The sequence below is a fragment of the Macrosteles quadrilineatus genome, unplaced genomic scaffold (genome assembly GCF_028750875.1).
Source record: "Macrosteles quadrilineatus isolate MER2022 unplaced genomic scaffold, UCM_ALF_1.0 Scaffold_2__2_contigs__length_208266976, whole genome shotgun sequence".
Classification (NCBI taxonomy): domain Eukaryota; kingdom Metazoa; phylum Arthropoda; class Insecta; order Hemiptera; family Cicadellidae; genus Macrosteles; species Macrosteles quadrilineatus.
Genome location: NW_026542595.1, coordinates 175,114,257 through 175,134,289, shown reverse-complemented (window position 1 = coordinate 175,134,289; position 20,033 = coordinate 175,114,257). Strand labels below are relative to the sequence as shown.

Sequence of the window (20,033 nt, the reverse complement as noted above, 5' to 3'; positions counted from 1 at the left end):
TTGATATTTCAACTCTGCAAAGGGTTTTGATCTTCAGAAGGAAGTAGTACACTGCCAAACCTTTGGAGGGGCAATATATAAATACATTTTATTGTAAACTAGTTGAGTTCCTTAAAACTGTTTGGAACTCTTTTCTTAGGTTAGGTTTGGATAGGTGTGTTGTATCTGTCCCTTAATCCTTATAATTTATCATGTATTATATTTTATAAAATGTCCTCAATTCTTGTCCCATATTTTTGAATCTGACATAAATTAATTGAGCTTTGGGACAGCAGTAATGTGTCTGTAATACTGTAAGTATAAGCATTACCATATCCAAGTGCGCCAACTTTACAAACCTGAATGTTTCATTGGACACAGTTTCTCCCTCCTTCAGTTTAGGTGTTACAGCAGCAACTATAACTTCTAGAGTACGAACGTCTGTACACATGTCCACTAGACGTAGGGCTGCAGCACAGTCAGGTAGGGGGAAACGCACCAAAACCTTCATCAGTGGCTCTACAGGTATAGGCTGGTTGGCGACAAACTTCTTCACTGCTCCCACCATCAGGGACAGGCCATGGCTTATCTGTCACAACAAAATATTTTAATTTTTGAATTTTTTAAGAGAGAGGCCTCTTTAAGGCCCGCCATTGGAGCGAGGCGAGGTGCAGGCGAGGTACAGGCGAGGCGCGGCTGATTCTGTAATACACGTGTTTAAATGGAGCACCGCACATTGAGCAGAAGCTGCAGCAGGGTTAAGGAAAACCCTACCAGGAGCCATAAATCTTTTTCATCATTCTCCTACCTTTTCTGTGAAAAAGGTTTGCACCAATGGCAATAAAAGATAATGAATGTTTGAACAAATTAGAGACATTTGTATTCTGGGTAAACTTTTCTTTGATGGTGCTCGTCGTTGTAATAGAGGTTGTTAGTTTGATCAAGGAGGACTCAAAGCCATTTATACTTATGCTTACAAATAGTTATACTGTTTATCACAATTTCAAGATTATACAGTAGGCCTAATACAACTTGCTTTCTTACAAAAAAACATATCAATGCTAATATTGTTAAAATACACAAAATTATCAGTAAGAACAAACTACTGGTATTAATTTTTTCCTCAATACACAATACATTTTAGCCATAACATACCTGAGATATAGCGGATACCACAGGTACGACAACGTCCGGATACCAAATCCCGTATCTCTTGGATAGTGTATCCACGGACATATGTAGTGAGGTGAGAAGTGATTCAGCGCGAGCCACTGCCTCCTGTATAGTCTTGCTATTAGCTTCACACACACAAGCCTGTAGTGAGGCTACTGTAGCCTCTACACGGTGACTACTGCCTCCTCTCACCAGCAACACCATCAGCTGCTGAATCTCCTGTGGAAATGTGGTTTAACCATTGTATAACTGGCAACCCTATTGAAGCTTAAGTTTGAAAAAGATTAAGAGTATGAAAACACAAAAGAAATTGTTAATTTGATTAAGGATTGGGAAGCTAGGGGAATGAATATTAAACTATGTAAAAACAATTTGATATAAAGAGCAAAATTCTACGTTATGATAGAAATTTCACCAGAGATGTTTATTTTTGGGCATTTTATTTCTCTATCCATCCAGACTTTAATCAAGGATATATCAAATGTAATACAAACATAGCTAAATAGACCTACTTGTATCATAGCCATAGCAAGTAGGCTTAAATAATTACACAGGGCAAATGTTCAGTATTTAAAAAACATCTCACTTCAATACATGTTACCATGTTATCAGTCAAGATAAAAGACTTTGCTGAATGAACACTACAAGAATATATCAATACAAATAAAAGGAACATATATTTTAAAGAGTTTTGATATGATAGCAGGCTTTCCTAAATAAGACGAATCCACTCTGATACAAGAACAACAAAAATACCCCCACCACAGCGAACCTGCAGACTAAGCGAATTTACATTTGCCTGATTTGATTTTCACTTAAAGCTATTTCAATAATCTATGGGAAGTTCGCTAAAAGGAGACGCAATTTTTTAGGTAATTCAACTCACACTGTACAAGTTGGTGTAGACGTTAGGCTCGGGTCGTTCAGCAACGTACTTCCTCAGTCGTAACTCCTGGTCTCGTACCGTAGACAGCCTCTGAGTGAAGGGGACCTGGAGAGGGAAATGACGAGCTCCAATGATCAGTGCTTGTGCTTCCTCCACAGCCAATATAGACTCCAGCTCATCTATCTGTTAGTCAAGTGAGAGTTGAGGTTGGGAAGAATCAGGTTTGTTTTGAAACAAATAACATTAACATTGAGCTTTTCCATTAATTTTACCTGACCAACTTACAGAATAGAAATAAAGTATTATTATCTTTAAGTTACAACTAAAACCAGTTGATCCAGATTCTGATGGTTTAGCAATTAATCTGGCATTGGTCTTAAACTTTTTGTGAGCCGTTTTCAGCTATTTTAGTTAGTTAAAGTTGGGATCAATCAGCAGAAATCAAGCTTGAATGACGGATGTCGGTTGTACTTTATGGAATTTAAGGGTGTTTTATTTTAATTTTTTACCATGTTTTACTACTTCCAAAATAGGCAGTGAAGCACCATTAAACAAAGAATAATGGCCAAACAGCCTACAATTTCCTTTTAAAGCTCTAAAAGTAGTGGCACTTTTGCTAGTCCAGCAATAACGGCTCTATTTTGCAGAAGTTCATAATCCAACATTTTCAATAATCCGGCACCGCCAAGGTCGTGAACAAGGCGGGTTAGCGAGCATCTACTGTACTAGCAGAAAATATTTATGGCTCAAATTCACTGTCTAGAAGCCAATAAATGTAGTTAAGTTTAGGCTGCTGCAGTGATGAAATCCAACCATCATTAAATGTACAATAGGCTATGTTGACGTGCTTGGACCTTAAGTACACCTTTTCCATCAACCAGTCTTTATCAAGGATGAACCCCCTTTCGATATTTTCCTATCCCATCATTCAACATGGCCAACCCATGAGACTCTCAAAATCTTGCCTGTAATTTTTGAAATCTTCAGAAAGAATGCAAAACCAACTGGATCAGCAAAATAAATTATAAGAGTTTGAAAATCTAAACACCTCCGAGCCCGTGTGTTTACGTTTACAGTTTGTATTTCACCCACCTCATCCTCTATGTATTTGAGTTTCAGCGCCTTCCTTTGCACAGGATCAACCTGATCCTGGTGAGAGAAGAGAGTAAACTCCATCAGTCCCAGAATGGCCCAGGCTTGACCCGTCAGCAACAGTCCTTCAGCGTTCCCATCAGCTGCAAACACAAATGCATATTATCTTGAGCCTTATTTTGTGATTTTACATGCTTCTGATTTATTTTTAGTAACCCATAGGTAGCGAGTCTCTATTAACCAACAAAAAACTACTTTTAACAGTTTTTGATGGTTACAAACCAAAGTGTATTATCTGTTTTAACACTCTTAACAATTTATTAAATTTTGTTATTGAAACATTTTACAGAATATTAACATGAATTGGTCATTTAAAAAATGTAGAATACATAATAAAGTACTTACCACAACCACTTGACACCATTTTGTCCAAAATTTGCTCAAACGATTGCAAATATCTTGAAAGGTCAAACAATAATGATTCTGCTTCAGTTCCCAGCCCTAAACACTTTATGTCTTCTTTAATCGTTTTGAATTTCAAAATATCCTTTAAAAGCACCAGGAAGTTTCTTTCATGTGGTAGCAGCCCTATTTTGTTGTGTTTCAAATCGACAGCGGCTTCAGTTTTTTGTAAAAATGACTCATACAGTTTGATAACAGTTTCTGTTTCATTTTTTCTGGAAAGGAAATATCATAATTAATAAAAATAACATGCTTTGTAAATGATAAAAGTATGGGTATATTTTTAGTGTTCCTATCAGGACCCACACTTTGTTATACTACCTAAAGCACTTAATAGTACCTAAAGAAATAAGTACAAACGATTCCTTATCTTAAAGTGGTAGAAAAAGGAGGATAGCAGCTAGCCTTTTTCTACCATTTAAAATCCTGGCCTAGAGCCTTTCCTTAAACAAAACTATCCTTATCTTAAAGATCACTGTACTCACAATAGAAATCATTTACTTCCATTCTCCAAAGTAGGCTGTTTCTTTTCTCATTAAATACCACTTTCATTGGTAATACAAACATTTAAAACTACAAAAATTACACAAATTTGGATTTCAACCAACCTGTAATCTAGGGAGGTTGAAGCTAGACTTGGAATGTAGTTCCACACAACCTCAGCCAGTGTTGCCAACATTCTGGCATGTTGTTTGTAGCTGCGTAGTGGCGGAACTGCTAGACTATGATCGGAACTGTCGTGACATCCAGGATAAAGTAAAGCAGTGATGAACAACGACAGCACCGGACAATGTAGCGGGTACGTCTCCTTTATCATAAAGACATGTTGTCTGTTTGATTATATATAAGGACAGTTTTAATGTAAACTTAAATAATTAAAACTACATAAAGCCGTTCTCAATCATTGTAATTTTTTATTAGTGAATAACTTTTTGATATTTTTTTCAACTGTTTGTGTTGGTATGGTTGTACAGATTTATTAAAATGTGTTTAAACACCTCCATTTCATTGTTTTGACGCCAACAGTTCAATCATCTTCACCTCCTCAAACTTTGCTCCCAGGTGTTGAGATCAATAAAATTAACCAAGCAAAATTACAGAGAGATAAGTTAACAAACATAAGATTATTTGCTTCTTGGAAATAAGTGAGATTATTAGATTTAAAAATGATAATTACTGTAAAAAACCGATCATCCAAAATAAAGAGGGTGACCCTGTTTGGATAACTTTTTTATTGGTTTATCAATGGCAGGAATTTTAAACCCAATTCGGTTCAAGGGGTTTTATCTTTTAAAGATAAGTTATGGATCAAAGAGATGTACAACAGTAGTCTTTATGTTATTTGAATTACTGTCACCTTGAAATCTACAACTGTATACTTCAAATCTATTTCTTAAAATAACAGTTGTTTTCTTAACATAATCCTTACAGTGTTTACGTTACCAACACCCACATCGCAAATAATTCCTGTTGTTTAGCTGATTTCCCATTGATTTAAATCTTTTACTATGATTTTGGTTGACCCTCGTTTTGGTTTATCGTAGTGTGGTTAACCACACAAACGATAACAATAATTATTTATTGTTTTATTAATAATTAGCCTATTAAATTATATAATATACGTAAGTTTTACTCTTTGATTATCCAATTAAGTTACCACTCCTTTATAGTCAATTTTATTGTGAACAAAATGGCAAAAGAATTATTAATTTATTACCTAAGGTTTTCTTTCAATAATAATTAGAGTAAAAGTTGCTGACTGAGGGTACTGCAGGCAGCGAATTAATTCTTTCCCCAATGGGTTAAAATGACTATTACTGTACCATTTAATTATAACATTTATGCCTTCAAATAACAAGAAAAAATTGTAAAAATAAAAACAGGATAGATTCTCCTACCTTTTTCGACAAAGTAATTTCATCAGACTCAGAATTTAAGTTTTCGGACTGCAAAACCTGATCCCAAGTTAGCCACAGTCGAGCAGTCGCTGGCAGGGAGAGTTGTTTTGGCTGAGGAGATCTAGCGAGTAGTGATGGTAAGAACAGAGGAACACTCTTCAACCAGCTGTGCAGAGCGTCAGTCAGCTGGTCTGTCTCATTGTTGCCAACTGCAGCCATTAGATAGAGACACACAGCCGCTCTGATAGGCCACAGAGACACCTCCCATGTTGAATTCTTTAACAGTTCCGACTCTCCCATACGTTCTGATGAGTTCCGGTTGAGCTTGGATTTGACAAGTGTGGCCTCCAAAATTCCCAACTCTTCCAACACTGTAAAGTTATATAATGAAATAACGGAAATTTGTTTACCGTTTTGGCTGGAGCACTGACAAAACATTATTAAATTGGCAATTAAATACTCACCTTACTGTAAACACTAAATTTGTTTTAACACGATGCCTACTTGCCATCACACTCCTATGAGGGGCTGGTAACACGTAGAATGTGTTAAATTTAAAAAATGGATTGAAGCTGTTTGATAATATGTTAAAAGTTATCTGTAATTAATTGTTTGATTGCTCATTGAAAGTGATACTTGATACTTTGAATTACTTCGATATGACCTGTTGGACTAAAGACTTTTTTTAGGAATGACTCATCCCCCACTGGTCTTGTAAGGAGTAATTTCCATTAGGTACTGGTTTGAAATCAATTTGTTTGCAATGGAAAGAAAAATCTTGCATTACAAAATTTTACACCAGGGGGCAGCTTTACTACGATTTCCAATATTTACTGTAAAATATTAATCCTACTAATATTATCCTATTATTAATTAATTAATATTATAAATGAGAAAGTTTGAATGTATGGATGTATGTTTGTGACAAGTAAACGCGAAAAATACTGGTCGGATCGGGCTGAAATTTGGTGTGATGATAGTTCACATTCCCGATTAACATATAGACGCATTCTTATCTCAAAAGTCCTTTCGGGCTCTGCCCCAGTGGCTCTGGAGTTTCCCATGTTAACCTTATGAGTAATCATATTTAAAAGGAATGAAAGAATTTTGTCAGCTGTTTCAACTATACAAGTTGGTTCTATGATATTAAATAGCATTAAAAAGTTATAAGGTTTACCAACAGGGTGCAGTACTATTAACTTTTTTGCATTTTGTGTCCTCTTCCCGTTGCAAAGCACGGGTACAACAGCTAGTTAATAAAATGATAAAAATATTAATTCTTTATGTAGTACGCCTAAAGTATGTTAGTAAACTACCTAGTAAGCCTAAAGGAAAGTATGTTTAATCAAACACATGTCCTATTTATAGTAGAGTACCTGGAGACCGAGCTTTGCTCGGGGAAAATCATTCCCCCACTCTGCGATGCCAGCCTTTACTACTTTCTTCACCATTTCCTACGTCATTGTTTCCCTCCCTTCTCATAGCATTTAAGTATTAGAGATGCATTAATCTAACTGACACAAACGGTTCCTACACTTTGCGATGCTAAACTTTACTACTTCCTACGTCGTGGACATGTTGTCATCTCTTTCCATTGCATTTTAGTATTTTAAATACATTAATCTAATTGCCAACAACATTTCCCACACTCCGCACTGCTAGCATTTACTAATTCCTATGTCTTGGACATCTTTCCATCCCATCTCATAGCATTTCAGTATTTCACTTTCAGATACAGCAATCGAACTGTTACAATTGGTTTCCAGTTCCCAGACTCCACAGTGCTCGCCTTTACTATACTTCATTCACCTCTTCCTACGTCGTGGACCTGTTTCCCTCCCTTCCCATTGCATTTTAAGATTGCAGATACCTTAATCTAATCCTTATAAACAGTTCCCACACTCCGGACTGTTCGCCTTGACTACTTCCTTTACCACTTCCTACGTTTCGGACCTGTTTTCCTACCTTCCCATAGCATTTTAAGATTGTTGATACCTTAATCTAATCGTCGTTAACAGTTCCCACACTCCGGACTACTCGCATTTACTACTTCCTTCGCCACTTCCTACGCCGCGGACCTATTTCCCTCCCTTCCCATAGCATTTTAAGATTGTGGATACCTTAATCTAATCGTCATAAACAGTTCCCACACTCCGGACCGCTCACCTTTACTGCTTCCATCACGACTTCCTACGTCACGGACCTGTTTCCCTCCCTTCCCATAGCATTTTAAGATTGTTGATACCTTAATCTAATCGTCATAAACAGTTCCCACACTCCGGACTACTCACCTTTACTACTTCCTTCACCGCTTCCTTCGTCACGGACCATGTTTCCCTCCCAGCCCATAGCATTTTAGGATAACAGATACCTTAATCTAATCGTCATTAACATTTCCCACACTCCGGACTACTCACCTTTACTACTTCCTTCACCGCTTCCTTCGTCGCGTACCATGTTTCCCTCCCTTCCCATAGCATTTTAGGATAACAGATACCTTAATCTAATCGTCATTAATAGTTCCCACACTCCGGACTACTCGCCTTTACTACTTCCTTCACCACTTCCTACGCCGCGGACCTGTTTTCCTCCCCTCCTATAGCATTTTAGGATTGTAGATACCTTAATCTAATCGTCATAAACATTTCCCACACTCCGGACTACTTACCTTTACTACTTCCTTCACCATTTCCTACGTCGCGGACCTGTTTCCCTCCCTTCCCATAGCATTTTAGGATTGTAGATACCTTAATCTAATCGTCATAAACAGTTACCACACTCCGGAATAATATTTACCACAAAACTAATAACAACAATTAAACGAAATAATCTGCTTGGAATAATTCAGTAAGGCCACCAGAAATTATGCGAATCGGTGTATTGTTAATCAACGCTTAATGGTATTCATCGGACTCCTTTTCTTTTGTACTGTCTTTTGTAAATAGGCCATATGTGCATGCGCAAGCTGAGATGCCCGTGGGTACAGAACGTCACGTTATGTCTTAAAATGTAAACAAAATGACAATAATGGCGGAATGTTTTCTCATAAGGCCCATGTTAAATTTTCAAAAGTTTGTACTCATATTATGGCGAAAATAGATTTTTCCTGGCTATACCACTGGTCTAGAACTTATTTTTGACACAGAACTTAGTTATTCCGTAAATATAAACGTTTTTGTTAGAGCCGATTCCCAGATCGAGTTGACAAGTATTCAAACTTTACTCGTATTATATATAGGATTACGCTACAAGGCCAGGATGTAGGTGTTTACGCTACGAGTATGACCGTTTCCGTGCGAGGATTGTCAAGCGAAGTACCGTTCTATGCGAGTACTGTAAACTTCATCCTGAATGAGTCAAGTACGATACTATATGCCACACTACCAGCAACAAATATACAGTAAAAGTAAATCACAACCCATAAATTCAATCACACACAATAAGTACTGTTTATAGGGTTACGTTTAAAACCTTTCCAATATTTATATGTGAAAGTGCAATCTGCTTGACCTGTCTAATATTTATTGCAAAGCTTTATTGATAACCTAGTAAAGAAACTCATGGTCTTTTGGAAAAAAGGGTCATGGTCACCCAAGAGTAATCAGTAAATTTACCACATTCCAGGTGACTTTACCAGTCCCTTTCTGTGAAGAACGAATCTACAAAGAGCACAGAAACCAGCTGCTTACTGTGTGGCAAAAAAATATAAAATGTTTAAATAGCATTATAGTATTTTATGTACATATTACATTAAATAAACATAGCTTTACGACTAAGAGGAGGATATAAAAAACAACAATACCATTCTCTAAGCCGTCAGTTTGTCCAATAGATTCAATCAGCTGTGCTAGTTTCAACCTTGTGTATTTTCCTTCAGGTGACAGCAAAAATTCAACCCTCCTGAGAACTAAGTCTTTATTGTGTTCGTCAGGGAATGTTAAATCGATCATGTTCTCTAATCTGAAAAATTAAAGAATAGGTTTTACACAGTGAATCTTAATGTAAATTAGTTTGTAATTTTTTTTTAATAACTAGAAACTATATTGTACAACAAATGGTCTTTAACTGTTAATATCCAATTTTGTATCAAGTTTTCATTTTTGGGTCAGAGGCAATTCCACCCTTAAATGTGTGTTCCATTTCTAGCTGGGTAGTTGAGAGGATATTTGTGTCGGTTCGATCATGAGAAAAGTCACAATCTTTTTAATAGTTTGAAACTGGTCCCAGCTGTCCTTGATCATTGGTCTTTAATAACTGATCTTGACAAAGAATTAGCAGATATTTGTCAGTAACAAATCTGTAATTTCCTTCATTCAACTCCTTATGTTCACTCATCTTTGTCTTAAAATACACACATTCGTCTATTGACGTTTATTCAATAAGAGATACTAATTAGTAATAGTTTATTTATAATAATTTCTTGCCAACAGACAAGTCAACAATTTTATGTTTAATATTTTTGTATAACAGCTTACTCTTTTTTCTCCCTTGTTTGTCCGCGCTTTTCCATGGGCGTTGGAATATTGCCTCTTTATAGCTCTTTCTGTTGTGTTTTTATAATTCAGTATAGATTAAAGTCCTTTTATTACTTTTAAAATCAAATAAATGCTTGTGTTCCATTGTTTTTGTGCTGAATTAATCCCCTCAGGGTTTCATTCTTCTTATTGTGCGTGTTCGTGAAATGGTTCTGAGGACATTCTTCGTGGACGTAGCGTCATCGGTCTATCGTGACACAAGAGATTTTTGTGAAAGATATTCGTTTGTGTTGAACTTTTACTTCAAGATAAAGATCCACCTTTTCCTAGTGACATTTCCCCCACTTTGCACCAGCATAGCTTGTACACAACGCCTTCCCCATCTCCTTAAAGAACAACAGACACTGGTGAGTGACTTTCATATCATTAATTTAATTAAGGCGTTCGCAAGCTCTTTTGGTTCCCCATCTAATTGGGTGGTCTTTTGAATGATTCTCATATTTTAACTCTTTATTTCATGTTATTACCACATTTTATTTCCCCACCAACGTTGACGTTATCTTCTGTCATTTATTGATTTATTGCATTTATAAATAAAGTTATGTTTGGACGCAACTACAGTCGACAGGCTTGCTGCCCATGTCGGCTTATTCTTTATTAACATGTGCGCTTACTTAAACATAGATGTAATGCAAAGGTTAATTTTATTTTATTCTTTTAAATTCACTTATATTTTTTTTCTTCCTTTAAATATTTTTGTACATATTCTGTAAATACTTTGTTGGAATAAAGAGATAATTCATTCATTAATTCATTTCAAAATATCCTGAAATTATATTCTTGTGTTATATCATAGATAAAACATACTCCCTTAGTAGATTAGTCATCCTAATGGAACAGCTGAAGCCAATTTTATTGTTAGTTCTGTACGTCCAACTATAGAGGTTATGTTTTGTTTACAATTTGTTTCTTGTTATTGCAGTAATTTAAAACCTCGTTTAACCTAATAAAACGATATTAACATAAACAATAACTGGTCTCCTAGTTATATAACCAAATGGTAAAGCACAAAATCATCAAAATAACCCTAAAATAATAGAAACAAAATGTTGTCTACACTAGCGATCAGTGTGGACGTACATGAACTAGACGCAAAAAACAAGCTTCAAAATTTACAATGGGATGAGGAGTCTACTTGTGTTGCTTAGTCTATGGTTATATCATCTGAAATTAATTGAATTTTAAAAGTGTCTATCGAAGTAAACTAATTTTTAGGTATATAGTAAATTATTAATTACCTATGAACTGTCTCCAACACCTTGCCTTGCAGACGATTACTCAGAGGTAGAGGCTGACCCTTCAGCACCCTCACTCTGCGACTCAGACTGCGGACAGGCTGACTGAGCGAGGAAGAAGAACAAAGTGTCCACATCATCTCACCTCTGAAACATCACACCATAACACTCAACACTGTTGTACAATTAATTTAATTTTTGATTAAATTAAGTGAAATTTGTCTGAGGAGTGGTTATAGGCTAGTGCTTGCCATTTAATCTGAATGTCGCTGGCTCAATTCAAGGGCAAGATCGATTCTGGACAAAGAGACAACTTTCTTGGGCTGTTAATGAATGATGCTACGTAACAATAGGTTTAAGTTATATAGTAACAAGACCAGGGTTTGGACCCTTCTCTTTAAAAAACATAACAAAATTCAAATAGCATAGATACAAACACACAGTAAATATTAAATGTGATGGTCCCAAAAATTCCCAGACCCATTACGTATCAGTTGGGGAGGTTTTTGTTACACCCTCAGGAAACCCTGTCTTTACCGTCACAGAAGCTTTGCTTTATTTCAAATATAAAAAGAGGGTATGTAATATTGGACTGTTAACCTCCCAGCTTTTTGCGTCAACCAGTTGCCTCACCATAGAATATTCCGTCAGCGTGGCTCAGCGCTGGGTCAGGCCAACGTTCTCGGAAAGTGTAACGCGCATGGCTGGAATTTGCTGATACAGCTCAGCAAGTCGCTCGATGAAATCAGTTAATGCGCAACTATAGTTTGCCTAATGCCCTGATGAATCGTTAGGCAGCAGCACCGTCCAGGGCTTGCACTGACGTCACGCGGCATAGCCGCAACGTGATTGGTTGGTTCCCCTCCACGCCCAACTCTGGGCTATGGGCAGAGCGCACTCGGTTGAGTTAGTCTAAATTCTAAATTCGGCTCGGTCGGTCATCTAAATTGTCGCCTTTCCCTCACTCTTCTAAAATGTATTTTAACATGAAAATCTGTAACTTAACTTTGTAAATCTAAGCGACTCATATCCAAATTGTATTCTTTCTTAATCGTCAGCTAGTATTGGTAACTATTAATAAGTATCGTGTTTGTAAACTAAACGTAGACTAATCACTCATCTTTCTGCAGCAAGTCGATAGCTAAATACTTTACTACTGTTTTTATCATAAGTAAATAAATTATTTATTCGTAGTGCATTTTCGTTGCTTCATTCGGCTACCTGTCACATAAACCCAATAATTTGACATAAACCACTACATAAATTATATTTCTTCTATCTTTTCTGGCTTAATAGAAACCGAACATTTTCCTTAGCAAACTATAAGTTAAACGTTCATTTTATTCAAGATAAATATGAACTTGAAAATTCATGTTCAGATATAAATTATGACTGCTTGTATCTTATTAAGGTTAGTATTAATAGAATATTCACTTAACTATAACTCTTTCAAACCCTTACCTTTAAACTTAAATTAAATCTCTTTACCAATTGATTTAGTGATACTTCAATACTCTTTTCTCTTTTAGGTACACACCCAAAATAAAATCAAAACTGAGGATGTAAATCAGATTTTACAGGAATCGTCTGTTATTGATATCGTAAGTCGTAATTTTACTGTAGTTTTACCTCTTCAACATATCTAGTGGGAGTCTAGGAAGCAAGTACTTCTTGACCCAGTGTACGTGTAGACTGAGCAACATCAGTAGTTCCTTCTCTACTTCCATCTCACGGCTGCGGCTGACAAAGAGCTTACGTCGGGCGACCTGCGCCAGCCGGTGACCCCAGTGGAAGGCAGAGATCAGTTGGCAACACTGAGTCTCATCTAGTTGCCAACCTCTGCTATCCAACAGTTGGTGCACCTGGTCTTCCAGAGACTCCAGGAACAGACTCAGCTCCAGAATGACTTGCGATCGTACACTGGCTATGGTCACTTGGCCTGCGGAAAATATTGATCACAACTTTAAATTGAACAGATTTGATATTAATGGGGTCACCGCACTAAACCAACACTTGAAACTTTACATTAAAAGCCACCATTATACAGGTATTAAGTTTTTCATATCGATAAATCCATAAAAAGATAAAAGAAACTAGTAGTTTTATGCGACAACTGAAAAAATATATGACAAACATACCAGTTACCTTGTGCAATTTGTTTACCTGCTGCTCAACCTAATTAAAAATTTTTTTTAATAGTCTTACATTATGGCAAACATCAAAATTAATCAGTCTTATAGCTGTATAATCCTTCGATATTTTATGTGTACTATTTTTCTGTGTCTTTGGCAACCTTATTTTTTAAGGCAGAGGTATTTATTTTTACAAATAAATTCTTTTCTCTTAGTTCCAAAATCTTTTAAAAGTTGATATTTTATGTTTAGGCCCTAAGTATTATATTACTTTGTAAAAAAATATTGTATGTTGCCGATTTAAGATTGTCTTTATATTGATAGATTTATTTATCAATTATTTTTATATACAGCATAAGAATTTTCATTTTACATACCCCTGATAAATATTTACACTGATTGAAATTCGCTACTTATCTTTACACTACATTTAAGAACAGCAACAGCTCATGTTTCTTAATATGTTTTCAGCACCTTGATAACATGCACGCTGCGCTATGATAAAACTATTGTCTATTGATGAAATAGTCTCTTTCAAACAATCGAGAAAAAAATTTAATTTATTAATAAAGTTATGATTCATTGAAGAACAAATAATATTTGTTGTTAAATTGTTTTACAGAACAGAAATACAGAATACAAATACATAAATATGGCAAACGCTAAATTTAGGGCTTCCTGTAAAAAACATTTCAAAAATCAGTCCATATTAACTTTCCCCAGCCTGTTCATTTATGAAAGCCTTAATTTTGTCCATGAAAATAAAAAAGATTTTGAAAAGTTCTTAATAAAAAATAAATACAACACTAGGAACAAGAACCTTTACAGTTACCCAATCCATCGGACAACAAAATTTGAAAAATGTCCTTTTTATACAGGCCTGAAGCTGTACAACCATTTGCCGAATAAATTTAAACAATTGGCAGTAAATGTTTTTAAAGTTAAAATTAAAGAAATTCTACTGGATAAGGTTTATTATTCCATCTCAGACTTTTTAGCAGACACCTCCTTGGGATAGTCATTGTACATTTTTATTGTTATTGTAATCTTCTATGTTTTATGTAAAATGTTTTTTCCATTGTATTTTATTATTAAGATTTATGTAATTGACAAGACACCAGTTACTGCTATAAGCACCCAATGTAACGTTATTTGTGTCAATAAATTGATTTGATTTGATTTGATTTGATTTACAATATTATGCATTCCAAAATGGTTCTAATACTATAAAATGCACATATGAAGTAATCAAAAATTATAAAGTCAAAGTAATGAAATTTACCTTTGTTATACGATGTGGAAAAATCCAACGCAGACATTTTTTTTACACTCTTGTTATCCACTTCTCCAAGTTTCACCCCGACTTGTAAATATTGTTTGAAATAGTAGAGCAGTGCAATCGTTTTATTCTCACTATCAAACTTCTCATGGTCTAACAACCAAGATGAAACTCTCCGTAAATCCCAACACAAATCCTTACGATTCACTCCTTCTATGCTGTTAAATTTTTCCTTTTTGATAGCCTGAAGAACTGTTGATGTCAAAAACTTTTCCAGCTCAGAAAGTTTGTTCCTAACGTCAGTATCTTTACAAGACATTACTTTCGTTAGAATATAACTACGTTTCGTACTCAAATGGTTTTCTGATAAACAGCATAGCGACGTGACAAGTATTTGTGGAAGGAGATTTTTCATGTCTTTGTCAAAAAATTGTTCACTTAATTTGGCTTTTTCAAGGTCGTCTTTCAGCAAATCTTTCAGACTATGATTTTCAGAAGTTGCTGAGAGTCGTAGGGCAGAAGACAACAAAGCACATCTCTGCTGTAGCAGCGCAAATGAAGAGTTTTCTTGAAGGTCAAGTGTTGTTAATGTTGATGTACGAACATCCAGGACGTCTCTGACATCTGATTTCAATTCCAAAATTGGCTTTTGTGAATCAATTATTTCATCAAGTAAAGAGGTGCACCTACAAACAGATGACAAAGACAGTTCAAGTTAGCTTGCAAAATATTTATTTACATATCTGAAGACCTTAAAGAATGCATACAACTGTACTGTGTAGGCTTATAATTCATACAATATTCCCAACAAAACTGCACACTCAGTAAATTAAAAATAGGTATTTACCTTCGTCTACAGCTCAATCTGTTGTAACTTGGGTTACGGCCGTTTCGGCATTATAATGCCATCGTCAGACGTTGAACATTCAGCTGAAGTAGCGTCGTTATAGTTGAAACACATAACACGAACACGAATAACATTTTACAATTACTAACGAAGACACAACCGTATAATGCCGAAACGGCCGTAACCCAAGTTACAACAGATTGAGCTGTAGACGAAGGTAAATACCTATTTTTAATTAATATCACAGCTCAGGGGCTAAAAATGGATTTTAACTCAGTAAATGTCTAGTTAATATACTAATTTTTATTTTTAAACTTTATAATGAGCAAAAATATATAACTTACTAAGATCTAAACCTGGAATAAAAAACACTGGCTTGGTAAGTACATCAGTTAACTGTGAAAATGAACATACAAATTTGTATTTATTGTTAAACTTTAAAAGCAGACAATGGAGTAATTAATCTGTCAAATTTTAAGAGTATATATACCAAATGATGTACCAAATGATATACCAGTGGGGCTAGTACTGTCTTCTTAGTTAACAATAATTTGAAATTTGTATTAATAGAAATTTAGCCTAAAAATTTATATTCAAAATGTATCTTATACATTCAGTTGTTCATCACCTCTGCCGGTGATCAAAGGTCAGTTGGCGTCCCTGTACGTAAACATCGCCACAAGCCAATCGTAAGGCCTCGTAAAAACTCTGCCCTCTCAACACTTGTTGCTGAGTTAACGACGCCACTTGTAACAGATGATTGAGCGTCACACTTTCCACTCCTGAGGAAGAACAAAACAATGAGTTACATGCATTATAATGCCTCAGAATAGTTATAATTCCTACTAATGCCTTGTGTGTGTGGACACGGACAAATTTAGCTTGTTTAAAAAATGTTGCAAATGACAACAATGACAGACAATATCAATATCAATTTTATTGCGATTTTCTCTCTTATCATATTTGCAATCTGTGATCACAGCACCACCAACTGTTATTATCTTCCACAGTCACCATCGTCACCCGCCATAGCGGCAAAATCGTTAACATCTCACAACAGTAGAACCAATACCACCTTCTCTTGGAATAGCGGCAATATATTTATCCACTTGCGGTTAAAGAGACATCATCACCATCGCCTGCTATACCAGTAAATGTACCTACATATAAATTATAACTACATCTATCGCAAATCTACTTTACAATAGTTTCTCCTTTGTTAATGTATATAAAAAACATCACCAACACCGACATACAAGATCCACTGGATCCGGAATCAAAGATCCACCCTTAATACAATAGCCATTGTAGTTTAATTGAAAAAACAATGTAGCAAGACCATTAAAACCCACTTACCAATGGATACATTTTTCACTTGTTCATGGATGTTCATCAATGCTTTTTGGCGGTTGTAGTGAAAGATTCCCATGCGACTCAGGATAGCTTGAAGATCCATAAACTGCATTTTGTTCTCCTCTGGTCCAAGAAGACAAATCTCAACACCTCTGTTTCTCATAGCTCTTCAAAAATATTTTCAAAACATCAATCAGTATTGAAACACATGAAAACCAATTAGAGGCTACAAGCAAACAAGCATTCCAATAATTTAGTTTTATGTTAAGTGTTGATAAATATATTGTTGACTAAATTAAATTAGGACAGAGATGGAAGAAAATTCAATTGGTGGTTCCAAGTATTTTTTGTCGTTAAAAGATGATTTTTCACACTATCTATCGTTTTGTTTAGTTTCTAAAGACAAAAAAATGAAGTATTTGGCTTGAAGTTGGCCTTAAACTAGCTTGTGTGTAGTCGTGACGAGAGCTCGGTGGATACCTTTATTTATTGACAACCATTGCATTTTTTTACAGCCCAAAAATAATTAAAACAATGGCTAAACCATGAAATTTTGCTGTGGTGATAATTCATTATGAGAAACGCCATAGTTTCTTGTTTCTGTCCTAATAAAGTGCAAACAGTATAAACAAATTATTTTACCTGGATATTTCGCCATGGTTAGGATTCATGATCAGAAAGAGCCGAAAGTCAGGGTGAGGTTTGATAGTGACAAGCCGTCCGTCAGCGTCCACTCCCCTCTCCCCCACCACCAGCTCGCCCCCGGGCTCCAGCAGTCCGTTGAGACGGTCCAGGACTGCGGAGCTGCATAGGTTAACATTATCCACTGCCAGCCAACAGCCTTCACGTAGACACTGGACAGTTGCAAAATGTTTAATTACAAAACTAGAGCTCTTAAGTTCCTGGAGAGTAATACTTACTTACTTACTTTGTATTGAAAAGTTTAATTATCACTAAAATCGATAAACTTTTGATGATCGGTTTACTATAAGATGTTAGCGTATGTAAGAAAAGGTGATGTCAGCGGTATGTCTGCATTTAGCTATTGGTCTGCTTTTAACAAAGGCGAATTGCAGACTCACACTGAGTCAGACTCACACTTAATGTTAAGGGGCATGATATTTATTTTAAGTTAGACACTGGAGCAGATGTTTCTATAATTGGATATGATCTTTGCAAGGAGTTAAAACTGGAAACGAGTGAAACAAGTAAAATATTATTTGGTCCGGGGAAAACTAGGTTGAAAGTGGTTGGTAAGATCGTTGCTACTTTAGTGTTTAGAAATAAATCTATTGTAGAAGATATTTACGTCATTGAGCAACAACCTACTCCACTTTTAAGTAGAAATGCAATGTTGAAATTAAACCTAATTCAGTTCAACATAGATTCGATTTTCTCTAACCAAATATTTTCTCAGTTTTCTGATGTTTTTGGTTCTTTTGGTGAAATGAAAGGGGAAAACTACAGAATTGCACTAACACAAAATGCTCGTCCCTTTGCTGTGGCAGCCCCTCGTAGAGTGTCCGCTCCATTATTGAGCAAAGTCAAAGAAGAATTGGATCGACTGCATTCTGAGGGAATAATTGAGCCAGTGGTAGAACCAACAGACTGGTGTGCACCAATTGTTGTTGTACCGCGTAAGACAGGTGATAGAGTGAGGCTATGTGTTGATTATACCGAACTCAACAAAAGCATTCAGAGAGAAAGGTGGCAACTACCAACTGTAGAAGAAAGTCTAAGTAAATTAGAAGGCGGACAAATATTTTCATTACTAGATGCTACAAATGGATTTCTTCAAGTTCCTTTACACCATGAAAGTTACAAGCTTACGACTTTTATAACTCCTTTTGGGCGATTCTTTTTCAAGAGGTTACCATTCGGTATTAATTCTGGCCCAGAGGTTTACCAGAAGAGGATATACCAAGTTTTGGATGGACTGGATGGGGTAGTAAACCAAGCAGATGATATACTTGTGGTCGGTAGAACACAGGAAGAACATGACCATCGACTAGCAAATGTATTACAAAGATTGAGAGAACACAATGTTACACTTAATAAAGATAAATGTAACATTAATGTGAACAGAGTTAAATTTCTAGTACATTTGATTGAAAATGGATTGATAAAGCCTGATCCTGAGAAAGTGGAGGCCATTATGAAAATGCAAACCCCAAATAATGTTAACGAACTTCGGCAATTTCTTGGCATGGTTAATTATTTGATGAAGTTTATCCCTAACTTGGCTGAAGTTACAGCTCCATTGCGAATTTTACTTAAGAAAGGTTATCAGTGGGTTTGGTCTGACGTTCAAAAGAGTGCTTGGGATAAAATTAAATCCCTAATTTCTTCAAATCCAGTTCTGGTGTCTTACAACAAAAATCGTAAAATCAGAGTTGCAGCTGATGCCTCGTCATTTGGCCTGGGAGGGGTGATTGAACAATTTGTGGATGGAAAGTGGAAACCAATCACCTATGCATCGAGATCTTTATCACCGACAGAGATGCGTTATGCTCAGATAGAAATGGAGGCACTGGCACTGACTTGGGCATGTGAGAGATTTTCACAGTATGTTTTAGGAACAGAGTTTGAACTTATGACTGACCATAAACCTTTAGTTCAGGTGCTTGGAAGTAAACAAATCGCTAGTTTATCGGCAAGACTTCAGCGGTTAAGAATGAGAATGGCTTGTTTTAGATATTAAGTAACATATGTGAAAGGAAAGGAATTTTATGTACCAGATGTTTTGTCTAGGAACCCCATTAAGTCAAATGAAGAACATGTATTTTAGATGCTATTACTTGTTCTGACAAAAGGCTCAAGGAAATCAAAGAAGCTCAGGATACTGATGAGGAATGCGGAAGAATTAAATCCTGGATTGTGAATAACAATTGGAATAAAATTTTGGTGTATTGGAAGTACAGGACTGATCTAAACATCAGTAAAGGATTCCTCCTTTTAGGCACAAGACTGTTTATTCCAAAATCGTTGAGAAAGGAAATACTGAGTAAAATAAATGAAGGTCACATGGGAATTGTCAAATGTCGAATGCGAGTGTATGAATCGGTGTGGTGGCCTGGCTGCTCAACAGATATTGCTACACTTGTAACAAATTGTCCAGTTTGCTTGGAGCAAAGAAGTAACAAATCAGAACCTTTACTGTTG

General features: G+C 35.9%; 1 protein-coding gene across 1 annotated transcript in view; it reads right to left on the bottom strand.

Annotated features, from left to right (window-relative positions):
- LOC128985157 (midasin-like) overlaps positions 1-20,033 on the bottom strand; it is a 62,298-nt gene that overhangs the window by 38,399 nt on the left and 3,866 nt on the right. Inside the window, exons 4-18 of the mRNA XM_054404539.1 lie at positions 18,778-18,879; positions 17,514-17,725; positions 16,875-17,038; positions 16,147-16,300; positions 14,675-15,357; positions 12,890-13,199; positions 11,264-11,407; positions 9,293-9,450; positions 5,491-5,861; positions 4,201-4,400; positions 3,536-3,807; positions 3,131-3,273; positions 2,039-2,221; positions 1,135-1,371; positions 339-568 (exon numbers count right to left, since the gene is read on the bottom strand). Coding sequence (XP_054260514.1) covers positions 339-568; positions 1,135-1,371; positions 2,039-2,221; positions 3,131-3,273; positions 3,536-3,807; positions 4,201-4,400; positions 5,491-5,861; positions 9,293-9,450; positions 11,264-11,407; positions 12,890-13,199; positions 14,675-15,357; positions 16,147-16,300; positions 16,875-17,038; positions 17,514-17,725; positions 18,778-18,879 — 3,563 coding nt within the window. The remainder of the gene's footprint in view (positions 1-338; positions 569-1,134; positions 1,372-2,038; positions 2,222-3,130; positions 3,274-3,535; positions 3,808-4,200; positions 4,401-5,490; positions 5,862-9,292; positions 9,451-11,263; positions 11,408-12,889; positions 13,200-14,674; positions 15,358-16,146; positions 16,301-16,874; positions 17,039-17,513; positions 17,726-18,777; positions 18,880-20,033) is intronic.